General features: G+C 39.3%; 2 protein-coding genes across 4 annotated transcripts in view; one reads left to right on the forward strand and one right to left on the reverse strand.

Moving 5' to 3' along the window:
* fancm (FA complementation group M) overlaps positions 1–18,421 on the reverse strand; it is a 36,858-nt gene extending 18,437 nt beyond the window's left edge. The window contains exons 1-5 of the mRNA XM_017475967.3: positions 18,011–18,421; positions 16,877–17,871; positions 16,621–16,793; positions 16,460–16,537; positions 15,918–16,076 (exon numbers count right to left, since the gene is read on the reverse strand). Of these exons, the coding sequence (XP_017331456.2) occupies positions 15,918–16,076; positions 16,460–16,537; positions 16,621–16,793; positions 16,877–17,558 (1,092 nt within the window). The 5' untranslated portion in view covers positions 17,559–17,871; positions 18,011–18,421. The remainder of the gene's footprint in view (positions 1–15,917; positions 16,077–16,459; positions 16,538–16,620; positions 16,794–16,876; positions 17,872–18,010) is intronic.
* Positions 2,696–12,243, forward strand: soul3 (heme-binding protein soul3). Of its 3 annotated transcripts, XR_006983035.2 has the most exons (6): positions 2,696–3,195; positions 8,137–8,231; positions 10,785–10,926; positions 11,039–11,222; positions 11,393–11,521; positions 11,732–11,872. XR_006983035.2 is itself a non-coding variant. In XM_017475969.3 (5 exons), exons 1-5 carry the CDS (start codon positions 2,952–2,954, stop codon positions 11,457–11,459), a joined length of 732 nt encoding a protein of 243 aa, XP_017331458.1. In that variant the 5' UTR covers positions 2,696–2,951; the 3' UTR covers positions 11,460–12,243. The 3 variants fall into 3 exon arrangements, 2 of the variants coding, with proteins under 2 accessions (XP_017331458.1, XP_017331457.1); XM_017475969.3 differs by having other exon boundaries at positions 11,393–12,243; XM_017475968.3 differs by lacking the exon at positions 11,393–11,521 and having other exon boundaries at positions 2,699–3,195; positions 11,732–12,243.
* Positions 18,422–19,047: the final 626 nt, after the last annotated feature.

Genomic DNA, 19,047 nt, shown 5'->3' on the forward strand with positions numbered 1-19,047 from the left:
ACGCAGGTCAGATACACTATGTCTACTATATCCACCAAAAGTATTTGGACACCTGCCCATAACACCCATTTGTGCTTTTTGAACATCCCATTCATGATTTAGTCAACTCCCCCATGATGTAGTCGGTGTTCCAGTTTACATCAAAGGTGTTCAGTGGGGTTGAATTCAGGGTCTGTGAAGGCCACTCAAGTTCTTCCACTCCAATCTCGGTAAACCATGACTTCATAGATCTCATGGGACATCATCATGCTGGAACATGTTTGGAGCCCTTGGTTCCAGTGAAGGGACAATGTAATGCTAAAGCATACAAAGACATTATACAGTTGTGTGATTCCAACTCTGTGGCAAAAATTTGGGATGGATATGGATGCGATGAACAGGTTTCCACAAACATTTGGCCATATAGTGCATGAAGCTTACCAGACAAAAAAGAAAAAACTATTAATTAACATAGCAGTGCTCTGGATTCTAGCAATAGTTTAAATTACTAACTAGTTATTATTTTTTGACCAACATATTACCAACTAGTGCACACCTCTAGTTGCGTTTTGTTCAAATCAGGCAGAGACTCAATTCTACATACAACTCTATTGCACATACAATGCACACTATTAGGTGTATAAGACATTATTTCATGCCTGAATGTAGCCTACTTATATATGGAGCTGCAGCATACAGTATAAAAAAAACATGTGTTCTTTATTTAACAAGCACAAAGCCAAGAGTGAAGGAGGTTAATTAAATGACCTCTGACAAGTCACACACAGGCTTACGTGAATTTTCCAATTGCCCTCATTCTCACACATATGCGCAAGCAGACTTTGACCAAGGAATGTTCTGTTTTTCCAGAGAAAATAATAAAATTATAGCTACCTCTGTGATGACTCAGAGCCTCTTTTTAATTAACTAAATCTAATGAAAGTTTCGATACAACCACCTATTTTACCACCATTCTAAACTTACAAATTCAACTCATTAAGTGATGATGATGCCTGGACAAATGGGGTGGCTGTGATTGGACGTACACAGTGCAAAGCACACAAGGACGAAAGACTATTATGACTAACCCTAGCAACTGGCTTTCTCAAGGACACCAAGTGCTGGTAGTGTACACATGAATGGGTTTCATCTGCCTGTGATTTACTGTGGGTTGGTGTGTGTCTTGAGGAAGAGCTTGTGTAAACTATACAGCATGTGTTTAGTACCCATCGTCCTCAATCACTGTGCGTCTCTTTTGGTATACACTGATACAAAGCAAAGAACCGGGTTAATTATTTTTCCATTAGAATTTTGTATTGGTCATGGCTGTAATATAAGCCTGTTGCACACATGAACACTGTAAGACTGTTGAAACAAATTACAATTATGATCGACGGAAATTACGTTTTCCGCTTATCCCTGTTGTTAAATCTTGACATCTTGTTTCCCTAGGATATTCCCAATTAGCCTCTTATACAATGTGAATGTATTCATAAAACTATCAGCTTATACTGATTTGTGGTATTTTAAGACACCACTCTTATAACTCAGAAATATATTCAGGTATTTGGCCACCACTTATTTTCAAAAATGGTTTTATTCCTCTTTGTAAAGGTCAACTGAATATTCATGCATTTCTTTATAGGACCTTGATTCAACCAGGCATACAGTGCATTTGTGCCTAAATTTCTGCTATTCAATACTCCCAATTCTCTGCATTTCATTAGTCTTACCCAGTGCTCTCACAGCATCAAATTCTCTTGCATTTCTCCTATTTTAGGAAAGCATTTGTTATTTTTCATTCTCAGAGCCTGCTCCATAAATCTAACCAGCTGACAGTGACTTAATTAATTAAGAGAGAAAAACATTTAATGTGAAAGTGAATACGCTACGCTGCCTCTAATCTATTCAGGTGCCGAGCTGTTTCTATGGCTGCAGTCTGATATACAGTTATATGCATATGTATACACAGTACTGTGCCAAAGTCTTAGGCACCCTTTTTTATTTTATTTTTTTTTTTAGCACAAGCTTTGTTATAGATTTTTTATTTTATAACTTCTACATTATTAACATTTTAGATTCTCAAACATCTGTATTCTAGCACAAAATGAAATGTTACAGAAAAATGTTTGTATGTCAGTAAAGAAAGCAGCATATTAAGTAAGAGACACATTTCAGACAAAAAAAAAAAAAAAATATGAACAAAACAAAAAAAGGAATTTTTGCTGCAAAAATAAGAAGCGAGTGCGACAGTCAAAGTCTCCAGAAGAATCGTGGCTGGTTCTGCAAGATGCTCAATAACGCTTAAAGCTCATTTTCTTACAAAACTGCACTAATTATACCAGTTATACACATTTATACACACACATATACACAAGGTACTGTGTAAAGCTCTTTTATTACTGTTTGCTTCTTATCGTGTTTTTATGCACAAATGTTTAATTTCATTATGTTTAAAGGCAAGACTTTTGTCCTGTATATTAATTAAGTTAAATGGTTCCCTTACTATAAAAGAGTTAAGAACTATACCTATACTGTATATAGCCTATACTGTTATACACCATGAAAGAACCTAAAAAGAAAAAGACGTTTATTATAAATAAGTACGTTTATAATAAATAAATAAGTAAACACATTAGTCCTCCAGCACCGCAGTTTTTCCTCGTTCTACCTCGATCACGTGGTGTGTCCAATCACGTGGTATCGCTCGTGAGCGTATAAACGTGAAGTTCAGCAGCTCGTGAGACTCATCGCGCGAGTCCATAAGCAGTTGCTGTTTCGTTTAGGTTAGCTGTGTTGTGAAAACTTGTTTTTAAATAGTTTTTTTTTTGTTTGTTTGGGTTTTTTAAAACGCTTTCAAACTCAAGCACTTGTTGCATGCGGGACTCCGAGGGCAAAGCACTAACTCATTAACTCTGACACGCCGTTATATCTTTCTGTATGCTGGAGATTGTGATTGATATCCTGGATTTATGATGGACGGCGGGGGCTGTGGGTTTAATGGCGGTGGAGGAGGAGGAGGAGAGAGCCATGGGTCGGGAGCTCAGCATGGCATGATCACTCTGGAAGATCTCGAGTCTTTCTCCGAAGATCAGCTCTCAGACTCCGGCACAGGCGGTGCTGAAGAGAGGGAGATGATGGAGGATGAAGAGCAGAACAGACTCCTGAGGTACTGGCAGGACGTCGCCAGAGGACACCGAATAGAAGTGCCCAGAGGTAAACTGACCAGCTGTAGGTTTATTTAAGAACTTCTTAAAACCAACTCCACTTTATTAGGCGACCTAGTTTTAAAGAAGATAATCTCCACCTCTTAAATCCTGCGCCTTAGGCTTCAGGTGGCTTATGTTACAAATAATGTGTTTACAAAGAGAACATTATGATGAGGCGTGTGACCTTAGGCGTGAGCGATATGACAAGGACATCACATCACGGTTCTCCAACGCATTTCTACAATATACGATATGTATCACGAGAGCACCTGACCGGCACACCCGTGTGTGATCTTTCCAAAACTGATGTCACAAAGTCCAAAGTACACCATTGTCTATAATGTCTTTGTCTGCTGGAGCATTACAATTTCGCTTCACTGCAACTAAGAAGCCCAAACATGTTCCAGCTTGACAATGCCTCTGTGCACAACGCAAGCTCCGTGAAGACATGGTTTGAGAAGGTTGGAGTGGAAGAACTCGAGTGTCCTGCACAGAGAAAGCCCTGACCTCAACCCCAGTGAACACCTCAGGCCTTCTCATATCAGGGTCTGATCTCACTAATGCTCTTGTAGCTGAAGGAGCACGAATCCCCACAGTCACGCTCCAGAATCTAGTGGAAAGCCTTCCCAGAAGAGTTGAGATTATAATAACAGCAAACTGGGGATTAAATCTGGAATGGGATGTTCAACAGGCACGTGTGGGTGTGATGGTCACGTGTCCACATACTTTTGGCAACAATGTAGGTTTTGCTTGAAAACTGCCAGGAATACAGTAGTGCTGCTTTGAAAATACTCAATATTCTATTTAATGTCTACAACAAATGTGTATTTTTATATTAAGAAATATTTTTTACTATAATAATAAAAACAAAAATATTTACTACTAAAAGGGGGAAAGTTAACATTTTAAAGATTTTGTACCAAATTTTATTTTTAATAAATTTTTTATACAACTATAATTGTATAAAATGATATCTCAGAAAAGCACATTATGACATAATTAATCACAACGTCAACGTTACAGCGTCTGATCACCCAGCCCTGTGTGATTAAGCTTTTACAGATTCTCGCGTAGTTTCTTTTCTACACGCAAAAAGATAAATGTGGAAAAAAAATATATTTTGCATACTGATCAAATGTGGAGAAATACACCATGTTACTATACAGTATTCACTCTTATTCACTCTGGTTTGAGTATTTCAGAAACTGCTGATCTGAGATCTTCACTCAGGACGGTCTCTAGAGTTTACACAGAACGGTGCGAAAAACACTGAGTGAGCGACGGTTCTGTTGGTGGAAACGGATTGCTGATAAAGAGAGGTCAGAGGAAACTGGCCAGATTGGCTCGAGCTCCCAGGAAGGTTTAAGTGACTCATATAATCACTCTTTACAACCGTGTTGAGCAGAAAAGCATCTAAACATGCACAAAACATCAAATCTTGAAGTGGATGGGCTACAAAAACAGAAGACCACACTGAGTTCCACTTCTGTCCGCCACAAACAGAAATCTGAGGCCATCATGGGCACAGACTCACCCAAACTGGACAGATGAAGATTAGAAGAAGGAAAAATAAATCAATCAATCACCTGGTCTATTTCTAGTCTTCATACTCAGTCAAGCCTGTGATCTGCTGTCAGACTGGAACGAAGCCAAACTGCGCTGACCTATTTCAGTATCAGAGGAATGCAGCCTAAGGGTGTAGTAGATTACAGGGCGCAACCAAAAGGGAATGTACATTAGCTAGAAGCCATGTCTAACGTATGTCACATAGGTTGACTCACTAGTTTGTAGCATGCCTGATTTCTTGCACTTTCTCCAACCTACATTGTACTTCTTACCTTCAACCTGGACCACAGTATACCTGGATTCTAGTCTGCCTTGAAATCACTTAATAAAAGCCAAATGTATATTTAGAATGTCCTTACATACAGGAATAATGCAGCTGTTTCTTTGTTACATGCATTTACACCAAGCATGGCTTATAATAAAGTAATTAATTTTAGCTTGTAAACAGCTGATGGGTAGCAGTGCAGTCCCATATTTGCACTATAGACGAATCACACAGGAAAAAAAAAATGAAACATTAATATAATGTCATCTAACTTACAAAGACTGCTGTGCGAACAGGCATGCGCAAGTCATCGACTGGAGGTAGCATTTCAAATCATGCTTGCAAGTTCCTGAAATGCTTGTCTGACCTGTCTGGTATTCTGCAGGAACAAAAACACTTTGGGGAAATTCAGGTCAAAGCTCATATCGTCATGTTCCATGAGGGATGAGCACAACACAAAGAACAAATTCGGAGCACTCACTAATGTGACGTAGATCTGTTTGAGCTCTAAGCAGTAAGAGACGGCTAATTTCTGAATAAATGCACTGTCTTCGGATATCAGGGCTCAGGGCAAGGAGAAGTATGAACTTCTTGCCTTTCACCATATTTATCCCAACACTAATGCACAGAGTGTAAAAATCAGTGTTCGGTTTTACTGTTCGCTGGGCATTAAAGTGAAGCATAAACATGTCAAATATGCAAGATACAGTTAAGCTTTTTACAACAGGGTTTGTCTTTTTCCTGGAAAAGATGCGCGTGCATGCATGGAACCCATGGACGGTCATGCAAAGCACGACCTTTTTGCATTTTTCGCCCATGCTTGCATGTAAACTTAAATGCAAATTATTGAGGCATGTGAATCCACAGTAAAGGACAGGGAATTTCATGTATTTACCCATTAGCAACAAATGTATTTATTCCTTTTTGTGCGTCATTTCAACCCAACCGAAAATAAATAAATAAAGCATTTCAAAACAATTACATTTTTCAAAACACTAAGTTCGTCATGTGGCCTCTGAAGAACGAGTAATAACTGCATAACTTTGACTTTCTCTGGTTCCATTTACCTCAACATACAGTGATGCATGTAAGTTTGTGAATTTTCTATATTTCTGCATAAATATGAGCAAAAACATCAGATTTTTTTCCACACACGTCTTAAAAGTAGATAAAAAGAACCCAATTAAATGAGACAAAAAAAATGTTATACTTGGTCATTTATTTATTGAGGGAAATGATCCAATTTTTCATATCTGAGAGTGGCAAAAGTATATGAACCTCTAGGATTAGAAGTTAATTTGAAGGTGAAAATTAGAGGCAGGTGTTAATCAATGGGATGTCACTCAGGTGTGAGTGAGCGCCCTGTCTTATTTAAAGAACAGGGATCTATCAAAGTCTCATCTTCACAACACGTGTTTGTGGAAATGTATTTTCTGAAAGTTGTTGATGGTCATCAGGCTGGAAAAGGTTACAAACCCTTAAATGAGAAGCGTTATGTTCGGAGAAAGGAAAACACTGCATTCCAGCATAAGAGTTTTATCCTATCTGTGTAACATGGTGGTGGAAGTATCATGGTTTGGGTCTGTTTTGCTGCATCTGTGCCTGGACGACTCACCATCATTGGTGGAACAATGAATTCTGAATTATACCAGAGATTTCTAAATGAAAATGTCAGGACATCTGTTCATGAACTGAATATCAAGAGAAAGTGGGGCATACAGCAAGACAACGACCCCAAGCACACGAGTCGTTCTACTAAAGAATGGTTAAAGAAGAATAAAGTTAATGTTTTGGAATGGCCAAGTCAAAGTCCTGACCTTAATCCTACAGAAATGTTGTGGAAGAACCTGAAGCAAGCAGTTCATGTGAGGAAACCTACCAACATCCCAGAGTTGAAGCTGTTCTGTACTGAGGAACGGGCTAAAATTCCTCCAAGCCGATGTGCAGGACTGATCAACAGTTACCGTAAACATTTAATTACAGTTATTGCTGCACAAGGGGGTCACACCAGATACTGAAAGCAAAGGTTCACATACTTTTGCCACTCACAGATATCTAATACTGGATCATTTTCCTCAATAAATAATTGACAAAGTATAATATTTTTGTCTCATTTGTTTAATTGGGTTCTCTTTGTCTATTTTAAAGACTTGTATGAAAATCTGATGTTTTAGGTAATTTATGCTGAAATATAGAAAATTCACACACCAAAAAAAAAAAAAAAAACACCTTTCCAGCAGCACCTTATATACATATGACAACCTACTCTTAATTTATTACATAAATGCCAGCATTAGCAATATAGCCTTAGAAATGATGATAGTTATAAACTTTATTTATACATTTCTGTAAAGCTACTTTGTGACAAGGTCCATTGTTAAAAGTGCTATACAAATAAACCTAAATTGAATTAAAATGAAAGATTGGTTCATCACAGAAACGGTTCATCTACATTCATGTTCTTTCCCCATTAACACATGCTCCCTCAGACACGTGAAGACAGCCAGATGCATATTTTCAAACTGCTGTCTGCCTTCTTCCACATACTATTTTGATTGGACTACTGATGTTCCAAGAGTTCTGATATTTAATCTAACAGTGCTGGTACATTTAGTTTGTATCACGCAGCTTGTCCGTTTTTGCTACATAAAATCTAGCAGTATCTTCTTTACATCGAAACGGTTATTACACTTACTACAAGCTGTCAGTCAGTCTGTGCATTGGCATGGCAACACGCAACGCTTTATGCAGCCGTGGCTTCTTTTTGGAACCGTTTTTGTTGACGGAGCAAAATTAAACAAAATATTTGGCCATATTTTGTCTGAAACGTCAGTTACGCTATATGAATTTCTTGTTTGTAAGAACTACTGTATAAAAGCAGAATCACAGCAGTGCTAATGTTCAGTATAAGTATTTATAGTGTATTTTGGAAAACGTATTACAAGGTGAACTAATCTCACTGTAACATAAATCCTTACTTTAACTGCAGCAAAAGTTACTCTCATCATCAAGCAGTGAAACGGAAAGGAGGAGCCTTGATTCATGTTTTATGTAAGTGTGTGTGGTATTCTCTCACAACGTTCATGTGGTTCACATTTCCTCGTCTTAACTTCACAGATATGGCAGAACCCATTCAGCAGCTAACTACTAATAATAATGGCACACACGAGCGGGAAACAGTTCCCTTCACACTCCTCTCACGCAAGGAGAAGGTAGGAATATTCATAATCTGGGTGCCTTTGCAGGCATTTTCTTGCATAGTTTATCTCATAAACATAAAACATTTTATAAATATTGATTAGTTTATTTATTTTAATTGATTAAGTTATTCATTCAATATTTAAATTATTCGACACTGCCGAAGAACCTCATGTCATTATGAATAATAAGACGAGAATAAGAGCGACTGACATTATTAACGAAATAGCCGCTTTAACCAGCACACAATAATATTTGTGCAAAAAAAATTTTTATTTTTATGTTAATCCTGACTAATTGGATCATATTCAACGGAATTTCTTAGATTTTTTTTCTTTCTTCCAAATTCACTCTTTAGAGTAGGAGTTATGGACGCCGGTTGAGTTGTCCATTTAAGCTAACCGTAGAAGCGCCTATTGAGCACAACGAACCAGTAGTACGATTTTACTAGAAATTAATTGAATTTGAACATGAACGTCAAGAACGTCATGAATGTTAAGCTTTAAGTCTTAGATTTGAACTTAAAATCGAATGTTTCACGGTGTTTAGTCTCCCACACACACTAGAAAGGACGAGACCATGACAACCACCTTCTATAAAATACAAGCAAAAAAATACAATACAATCAAAATAAAATATACTACAGATCCTACGCATATAGTTGGAAACTTTATCGGCTATTTTGTTGCTTTTTTTCTTTTTGTGAATTATGGGAAATAAACCCTGGGGACTGTGGTTTATGAGTGCGGATTTCTCATTTATTGATGTCTTTTCAATGTACCGTCATTTTGATCATCGTTGTAAAACAATACCACGTGAAATTGCTGATAAATCTCACTCACAGCTGACTGACGGCAGGCAGTGAACTCCTGCGAAGTCACTTCAGTTTAGTGACTGTGCAGTAACACACGTTTTAACACAACTCGTACATAAATACAGAGGCATGAATGTAATATGCACATTGTCAAGCCTGAAAAGTCAAAAACAGTTGGAGATTATATATTGGAATTACAAAGGCATTTTCTCTCCAATCTGGTTTTGCTAAAAAAGTGCTTCCTCTGAGGCAGCATAACACACTCGGAGGAAAACGCTATCACATACATGAGATCACAAACTCAGTGTCGATGTGATCGGCAGGGAGAGAAAGTAATGGCACCCCTCCCACCCAGAGCGTGTGGCCAATTTTGCTCTTTTGGCTACGGATGGCTGTGACATCGTTGGGACTGAAACTCTTGAGCTCCCTACGATAAGACAACCACTTTTATTACACGACGTTTGGAACCACAGCGAGCTATTCACGAAGGTGAATTAATACTTCCCCAGCAGCCTTTGCTCTGTTTGTGAGGGCTGAAATGTTTTCCCATGAAAAACACGACTGCTTGTCATTCAAATGGTCGTAATGAAAAGCTCCATCCTTTGCAGTCAAAATAAGCTCTTATAATTTATTAAATAACTGACTTCTGACTGCACCACATATGTAAAAAGAGAATGAAAATGAAAACCACATACCGTTATGCTAGGCTGTTTATGCACATTATTGAACTAGTGCTATTAGACACTGACCATTGTATTAACAATCACAATATTCTAATGCCACATTAATGCTGTGTTGACTTTGTTAAAATGTGTTCTTTGTATTTGGAACTTTGACTGCGTCGGTATTCCAGATGAAGCAAACGTTTATGATATATTTATACAAATCCGGTAATATGAAAAGCATGTTATTCAAAAAATGTAAGGACTTCAGAGTGGTCTTCCCTGTTAATGCCCAGAGGCCTTTATTAACAGGATTATACCAGATTAGACACAGGCTTATCGTCAACAAGCGCATTTTCAGCGCATCCCAATTCCAGTCTGGTTATTTTCCCAGCTCAAATTAAGTGATGCCATAGATCATATTCTCTTATTAGAGAATATCTTCTAATAAGAACTCTTCTGTCCAGCACTACTGTCTGGAATACATAATGGTGCGGGTTCAACATTCTTGATGCAGTTAATTAAAGGGACAGTTCACTCAAAAATTAAAATCGTCATCATTTACTCACCCTCATATTGTTCCCTACATATACGACTGACTTTCTTCTGTGGAAGATATTTCAAACAAAGATATTTTGAGAAAAGGTCCGTGTTTATTTTTTCCATACAATGGAAGACAATGGGCACCAAAACTGTTTGGTTAACAACATTCTTCAAAATACCTTTTCTTGTGTTCCACGGAAGAAAGAAACGCATACAGACTTGGAACAACATGAGGGTGAGTAAATGATAACAGAATTTTCATTTTTGGGTGAACTATCCTTCAGGGGTATCTGAACATTAGGGCCACCAGTGTACTGGTACTGAACCAAGCATGGTAGTCTGTCCTGCCTTAATTATTTGCCAATTAATTGTTTTGGAGAGGTATAAATAAAACAGAAGCGTAGCTCCCAAGTGGAAAAAAACACATTCACCATCATCAGGAGATTGCACGTTCGAACGCAGAATAGTGCGTTTCATCCAAGTGAGGAAATTATATCTTTCTGATATCCTTCTAAACATAAAGTAAAACATTTTTTATTGCCTTGCAGTGTGGGGACGTCCTTTATGAGACGCGCCACTACGACAAAGCGCACTGGGCCTGCATCACGGTCAAAGAGGACACATACGAACAGAGCATTGGCTACGGCTTCATGAAGATCATGAGATACATTTGCCAACAGAATTCTTTAGGTAACTGGAATGGGAAAAAAATATAGATGCAACAAAAAAACATTGTTTACCAATTTGCCGAATCACGCGACTGTGTGTCAGCTGGCTGTGTGTCTTGTGTTTTGCATCATAGGCATTTATCTGGGCATGACCATACCCATCCTGACAGTGGTGCGCATGGAGGAGGCAAACACGAGCTTTTCTAGAGCCGTCACCATAGCTTACTATCTTCCCTCAAACCACCAGGCTCAGCCACCACAGCCTCTTGACCCTGACATAGTGATTGAGGAGTGGACTGCTACTACAGTCTACACCAGGTCAGCTATAAGGTTCACGACTAGAAAATGTGTTTCATTTCTTTGGCCTCTAGCAGGTGCTGTAACTTTAATGTTGTTACAGTGACATGATTACCACACTGTTGACTTTTTCAATAATATTTATTAAAATCCATTTCTTTTGATCAACCAAATCGATTTTCTCACTCCAGTGGTGTGAGAAACTCCCCAAAAGATTTCACAACCCACCTCCTGCCCCTGGACTGCCCACAGCGGTGACACCACAGCGTCCTCCGTTTCTCTGTGCAGAGGACGCAACACACTGAAAACTCTTAGACTGTGTAATCCACTACTCTTATAAACATCCTACGTTGCTACCTCTGCGACAACCGTCAAACGCATAATATTTACTTTAATGATATGCCATTGTTGATGCCAGAGTATACAGCCTATAGATATTTACTGTGAAAATGTGCATGTAAGTTTAATATCTAACCCCTGTTATGTATCTGTCAGCCAATTAGCAATTCATGGCGCTTTCCATTTCCCAGGGCCTTCACGGGGGCTACAAATGAGACTACCCTCATGAGTCAGATCAACACTCTGGCAGAAATACTGGATTCTCCCGGGCTGTATATCACCAACTCCTTCATCATAGCTGGCTACACAAACCCTGCAGCAGTGCACCGTGTTAATGAGATATGGTTCATTCAAAGGCAGTGAAGGGATTCCTATGGAAACACCTGACCCTGCACCTCCTTATTTGCCCCAGTCTACAGCTTGAACAAGCACACTGCCCTGAGTGAAATAGGAAGACTGCTCTTTTTTTGGGGGGGGGGGGTTCTGAATAACTCCTCCTAGCAATTTTTAAAATGCGAAGTTCCTTCATGCAAAATGATGCGTAAAGGTTGGCAGGTCTGCGTTAAGTTGTGGAAACATGAATAACATTTTCTGTGCTGATCTCTTGGCTGTGATTTGTCGTAGCTTTTGCTCCTCAGTAAAACCAGTGTTCTTTTGTTTTCACTGAAATAAAAAATAATAATAAAGTTGTGTTGGAACCAAATTCCTACTCAGTTCTCACACATCAAATTCTTTTTTAAAAATGCACTTGCACGTGTCACAGGTATGTCTATGTATGTTTTTTTTATTATTATTATTCATGTTTATTACTGCTTTTCCTTAAAATTCTAAAGGAAATGAAGCTTCACTAATTAAGATTCAAGAAAAGCTTAAAGGAAGCCTTGTTCATGCTGTATAATTATAATGGGCTTAGCTTAATGCACCACAAAAAAATGGCGCATGACTGATTATTCTCAAAAAACTTGACATTGATTGCTCAGGACACACCAAGTTCTACAGGAATTGACATAAAAGGTTAATACAAAGTAGAGCAGTGTGCTTCAGTTGCAGCTGTGATGGGGCTTAATACAGAGCAAGAAAAGACACTTGCAGTAAAAAAAATAAATAAAAAAAATTTAAAAAATAAAAAAAAAGAATGAACTTGGCAATAAAAATGTTACTGCAAACCAAAAACACTACTCTGACAACATGCATGATAATGTACCTTATTATTCATGCCTTTTTTTTATCCTTCTGTGTGAAATGAACCACTCTGACCTTCATACAGTCGATCTTACAGCCAGGTTCACATCTTACCACTGCTGCTCTAGTGAGAGTGATCGTTAGGGTAGTGCATATTTTTAATGGTCATAGTGTTAGTATAGATAGAATAGTAGTACTATTTTTATTAAATATTTTATTTATTTTATTATATAGATATTCAGGTTTTATTTTACTTGCTGCATTTGAGTTTAGAAGTAACTTCTAATCTCTTTTTAATGCTATATATAGTACAACAGTACAATCAAAGTATTATATGAACCAGTTAGAACCGGTAAAATGTCAAATATTTCTGCAAAATAACTACACTAACACTCTGGTCACTTGGGATCTGGGACTGGGGGAGAAAAGCTACTGTGTGCTTCATGTTTGTTTTTGTTAACTTCTGTCTAAATAAAGAAAAGGACCAACACTGACTTTGTGTCCATGTGGTGTAACAGTCCTGTTTTGCAACAGTAGCTTTGCAAGAGGGCCATAAGTAAACGTACAGAAATGAGTTGTGTACGAGTCATGTATTCGTCTGGTCCCCAGAGATTTTATATACAGTATAAACCTATTCAAACATTCATGAAGCAGAGCCTTAGTTCATGTATGATCCCTACAGAGAGATTATTTTGTGGGGAAAAAAAAAATCCTATAAATAAATTCCACCTTGTTTAAGCGCCCTAGCAAGAATTGGGGTATAAATACGTCAGTGCTTTAATGAGACTCAATTCTGTGGTTCAACACCTTCTTGCTCGCAGGCACATATCCTTGTCAGGGACATGTTATTAACACATATATATGTAACAGCTGTTTTAACAGTCAAATCTGCCAGGACACCAGAACATTGAACAGAACGTAAAGTTGCAGAAGCGGTCGCGAGGCAAAGGGTAACAGGGTATCTGCACTTATCAGCACTTCACAGCTCTGCACGTCATATCAGTCATGCGACACAAGACATCAGCTATATTGTTCATGCGTATATGTCCATTTCTGGGTTTAAGTAAACTATAGCAGGGTAAAGTTCTATAGAGGAAGATGGGAGACTGCAGCGAATATGCTTTTTGCATTACCGTTTGCTCAGTGAAAGAAAAAAAATCCAGTATTTCAATGAATTCTATCACTTTCCAAAAGAGGAAAAAATATATAGAGATGGATTACGGCAGTCAGAAGAGAAAAAGATGTAAAATTTCTCCTCACTCCCTCAGCAGCTGTATTAGAAACCCCCTTGCCGAAGTGTTTACTAGATTTTTTTTTTGGTAATTTAATGCCAGGGTAATGTAACAAGTAGTGTTATAAATGTACATACATTTTTGCAAAGAAGAATTTTTTTTAAAAAACGTTGCTATTTTGAATATTACTATTGCACTGAATAACACTTAATACATTTTTATTTGGGGGTACAAATACACACTGAGTGCAACATGGTGGCACGGGTTTTCGATTTCAAAAAGCAACGAGCGAAAATAAAATCTAAACCTTCTTTACGGTGTCAGTTCAGATGCATTTTTATGACCTTTGAAATGTGGATTTAAGACATTTTAATGCTAATTACGGCCTTATTTTAACATTAAGAAATTGAAGACATTTCAAGACTTGTTAAGAATCCGCGGACACCTTGGTGACACGGTGAGTGTCTTGCTCCAAAAAAAAAAGTACAAGCAATCGATTTCAGTTTTAGTTTTTTCCTCCGTCCTTTTTCTTTCTAGAATCCAGAATTTGGTCACCTGCCAATTCCCACCCATCATCCAGCTCTCCCCTACCATACCACAGATACCAGGGTGAAGAGTAACATGGGTGTCCTCTGAGACAAGCCAAGCTGAACCATCTGTTCGAACTTCTGCTTATGCAGTATCACAGGGCGGTTCAGAAGAAGATGACATTATTATTATTATTGTAAAATGTGGACACAGTCAAGGCTTTAGTGTGCCATCTACCCCCAAGAGAAAAAAACAGCACACGTACTCACCATTAACCACAACCTCTTCAATGTAACGAATATTAGACGTATTCTTTTTACGCGTTCTGAATGGCAGGGGGAAAAAATTCTCGTTTCTGGTGATGTAAACCGTAATTTGTCACGTAAACGATGATGTTATGTAAGGCCAGTTTGTTCATTCAGATGTTTTGACACATTCGGCTCAAAAGTTCAGCGAATACAGTTTAGTGTTAGATTGGACAGCTGATATTTATATAAATACACCTAAACACACTGGACCAGCGATCATACTTCGCTGTGGTACAAGAGCTGATCATGCATGACTTAATCGACAGTATCCTGGAGATTGTCTTTTTTTAGCACCACAACCCCCCCAGATTAAGCACTCCTGGATTAGACTAATATAATCAACAGATTACTCTAAATCATTCAACTGGAATAACCGACTGATGCAGGCATACAGAAAAGTAAACTAGACAGCTATATTTTCAGTGTGAAATTAAGTTAATTAAATACAAAGAATCTTTTATAATTTTTTTTTATTTAAACTGATCTTTACCAAGGGTGCCAATAATTCTTTACACATGCAAACTTACTTTAACTGTGCTTTAAATACGAAGCAATTTTGTAAAATAGTAAAGATTAAATTGTTACATATTCACGAAAGTGATATCAGCTGATCAATGTCACCTGTCTGTGTTTCAGAGCTTTACAATAAACACTCACTGTCCACTTTATTAGGAACACCTGTGTATTTACACAAGCATCCAATCAGTCAATCATGTGGCAGCAACGCAGATGTGAACTCAGCGACTCTGCCTGTTCAAGTAGTTCAGAACCTGTTTATCTCCTGGGACCAAAAAAAAAAAAAAAAAAAAAAAACACATCCAGTGAGCACCAGTTCTGTGGGTTGACACGCCTTGTTGATGAGCGAAGTCAGAGGAGAATGACCAAACTGGTTTAAGCTGATAGGAAGTCTATAGTAATTACAACCATGGTGAAGGTGATGGCACAAGGTGAAGTTTTTCTCTGCTGCTGATTGGATAAATGCTTGAACGAGAATAGGTGCAGGTGTTCCTATTAAAGTGGACAGTGTGTGTGTAACACAAATTCTTCAGGAAACAGCCACGTTTATGATTATGGTTATTTAAACCCAGGGGCAATCGGTAACCACACGGAGATCATCTGCATCCTACCTGTAAGTACCGAGACTGGTATCCAGTGAGTGACTCTCCTAAAGGGACAACAATCTTGTCCACACTGCGCTGATGGGTGTGGACCCGAACGTCTGGACTCTCCTCTGAGCGCAGCTCGATATGAGAGATCAGCAGGTTGGAGATGACTTGCTGTACTGCCTACACACAAAGAAACAACAGCATGTTCTACAGTGTTCTTTTCGACCACAGATCCACTGAATGCTCAATTGTGATTGGACAGAAGGTGATGAATAATTGTATACAGTGTAACAACACGTCCATCTTCTGTACCGCTTATCCTACACAGGGTCACAGGGAGCCTGGAGCCTATCTCAGGGGACTCGGGGTACAAGGTTAAGCGAGTAAACCCGGATTATCAGTTGAGAGACTGTACAAACAAGGTGAGATTATTTGATGTGTATGACCGACCTCAAAGTGAGGCATACTCTTTTATCCAGAAAACTAGGACCAGTGATCGAAGAACATACTGTATATGTTGAGCTGAATGCTTTTCATTTGTGAGTAACATATACAAGGCAAACCTTCATGTCTGCGCCAGGTGTAGCGCTGAGAGCCAGGACGCGGAACTGTTTCGTCTGGTTCCATAATTCCCGCACCACCTGAACGCACAGGTTTCATACACGTTAAGTAATGGACGCTTTTCGTCGACGTCTGAAGAACCCTACGTGCAAGATGGAAGTACCTGACAATACGCATGATTCCCTGACGCCTTGTGAGCTTCGTCAATAACCACGCACTTGATCTGAGGAGCAGGACACGTGTTTCGAGACAAATCGTTCACCATGACCTGTGGCGTGAGGAAGAAAACATGCCTGGATCGCCACAGGTCCCTCCTCTGTGGAGCCGGAGTGCTCCCTAAACAAAAAGAAAAAACAGAGTCAGTTTATCGGCCGGATAAATGGGAAATACGCAAGAACAGACCAGAGAAATGGAGCTACCCGTCAGCTCAGCCATGTGCTGCTGAGGAATACCCATCACTCTGTAACATGCTTCAATCTGCTGAGCAACGAGGGGCTTCGTGGGGGCCAAGAAGACTATCTTCCCTGCAGGATACCACCGGTAGAAGTTATACATCACCACTGACGCGATGAAGGTTTTACCCAGGCCAGTGGGCAAGCACACCAGCGTGTTTTGCAACAGGGCTGCTTCAGAGATCTTCAGCTGATAATCCCTGATCGGGAAGTTGGTCGGATAGATCCATATCCGTCCCGACGACCTGTCAAAACCCGGAAGATCCGAGCAAAAGTCTGCGGGATCCTCGATTGTGGCGTCAGCTGATGAGTCAGGTTGCTTTTCCAGACATTTCTCAGCCTCGTGTACAGCTACAAGGATCAGATCGTCGTCAACGTCGTCCATCTCCTCGTCCTGGTCCTGTCTTGATGCCTGGTGGACTGCAGTCCCTTGGCCGACTTCAGCCCAAAGTGAAGGCGCTGCTGCATTGTCGCGTTCCTTTTTCTTCGCCTTTCCCAGGCTGTTTGTGATTGCTCTACGCCTCTGGGGTAACTTTTTCCCTGGGTCTTTACTCGGAAGGGTTGTCTTAGGAACGGCTGAGCCCCAGGTCTGAAATAAAGTCTTTTGATTTGCACCGCTCATTCTGAATCGTTCCTCAGCACAGCACATGAAGCTGAATGTCGAGGATGACTTTCTGCTCAACGCAACATGATCCCCAGGCTTTCATTGAAGCAAATCTCAAAGCTGTCATTGGTGTTAAAGTAATCTCTGCTCTTTTGAGGAAGGGCTCTAGGTCTGCAATCTGATCTAGCCTCCAGTCGTGTTGTTGTTAACTTTAGCTTGATAACATAGTGAGACAGCTCGAGTCATATGTTGTTTGCTAATAAGCTCTTGCTAACTCTGTGGTTTCACATTATTACTGACATTTATGTTTAATTTCACACATTTGTAATGCTGCTGATGATGATGATAATAGCAGTTTCTGGAAAAAGAAAACATAGAAGAAACCCTGTATTATTCAACAGCCGTGTTTTCTTTTAAATATACATGACAGTTTAGCAGCGCTGTAAATAACAATAATAAACCAGAGTACAATACTAATTGTTTTGTAGCTCACTTACCCATTCTGTTATGAGTCAAATGTGGCGCACGGACATGATGAAACTCTTCCTCTTTCAGAAAAGTCAGTTGATATCAAGCGGAAAGGTGCATTAACGCCACCTACTGGACTGGAGCATAACCGAGTATAAAACGCCACCTACTGGACTGGAAAATAACCGAGTATAAAACGCCACCTACTGGACTGGAGTACAACCGAGTATAAAACGCCACCTACTGGACTGGAGTATAACCGAGTATAAAATGCCACCTACTGGACTGGAGTACAACCGAGTATAAAACGCCACCTACTGGACTGGAGTATAACCGAGTATAAAATGCTACCTACTGGACTGGAGTTCAACCGAGTATAAAACGCCACCTACTGGATTGGAGTATAACCGAGTATAAAACCCCACCTACTGGACTGGAGTATAACCGAGTATAAAACCCCACCTACTGGACACACTACGGACACTTTGGACATGCCAATCAGCTTATTGGGGGAGGAAACCAGAGTACCTGGAAAAAAAAACCCACAGTGTGGGGAGAACATGGCAGGAATCAAACCCCCAACCCTGGAGGTATGAGGTGAACATGCCAAACACTAACCCTCTGTACGTGTGGGTGTAATTATTTAAAAAATAATAATAATAATAAAAAAATAATTAAAAAATGTTATTAAACATTATTAAAATGAAACACACCCACCAATCACAACTCATGGCCATCCTGGGGCAAATGAATGATTGTACATGCACACTGAATGCGAGTTCACCATCAAATATTTTGCGTCCATCCATTTTCAGTGATTGTTGCAACAACAAAAAAATGTACAGGAGATAGTCTGAGACCTGCTATAAACTTAGCCCACACAATGCTTTACAACCTCAAAACACATTAAACACACACATCCAGCCTGAAACACAAGTTGTATCCAGGTAGGAGAAGCTGGATCAGGTCCAACTCCACCCCATGGACTTTTTGTTCTGTAGTAAATGGTACCTGGACATCCAACCATCGATCCATCCATTTTCTGTACCTCTTAGACTACACAGGG

This window comes from Ictalurus punctatus, chromosome 9 (genome assembly GCF_001660625.3).
Source record: "Ictalurus punctatus breed USDA103 chromosome 9, Coco_2.0, whole genome shotgun sequence".
In the NCBI taxonomy this organism is placed as follows: Eukaryota; Metazoa; Chordata; class Actinopteri; order Siluriformes; family Ictaluridae; genus Ictalurus; species Ictalurus punctatus.

What these genes read in the sequence shown, in the direction of transcription:
- soul3 (XM_017475968.3), top strand. Translation starts at nt 2,952, where the DNA reads ATGATGGACGGCGGGGGCTGTGGGTTTAATGGCGGTGGAGGAGGAGGA. An exon ending in CCGAATAGAAGTGCCCAGAG is followed by an intron (nt 3,196 to 8,136) that starts GTAAACTGACCA and finishes TTAACTTCACAG; the next exon opens with ATATGGCAGAACCCATTCAG. An exon ending in TCCTCTCACGCAAGGAGAAG is followed by an intron (nt 8,232 to 10,784) that starts GTAGGAATATTC and finishes ATTGCCTTGCAG; the next exon opens with TGTGGGGACGTCCTTTATGA.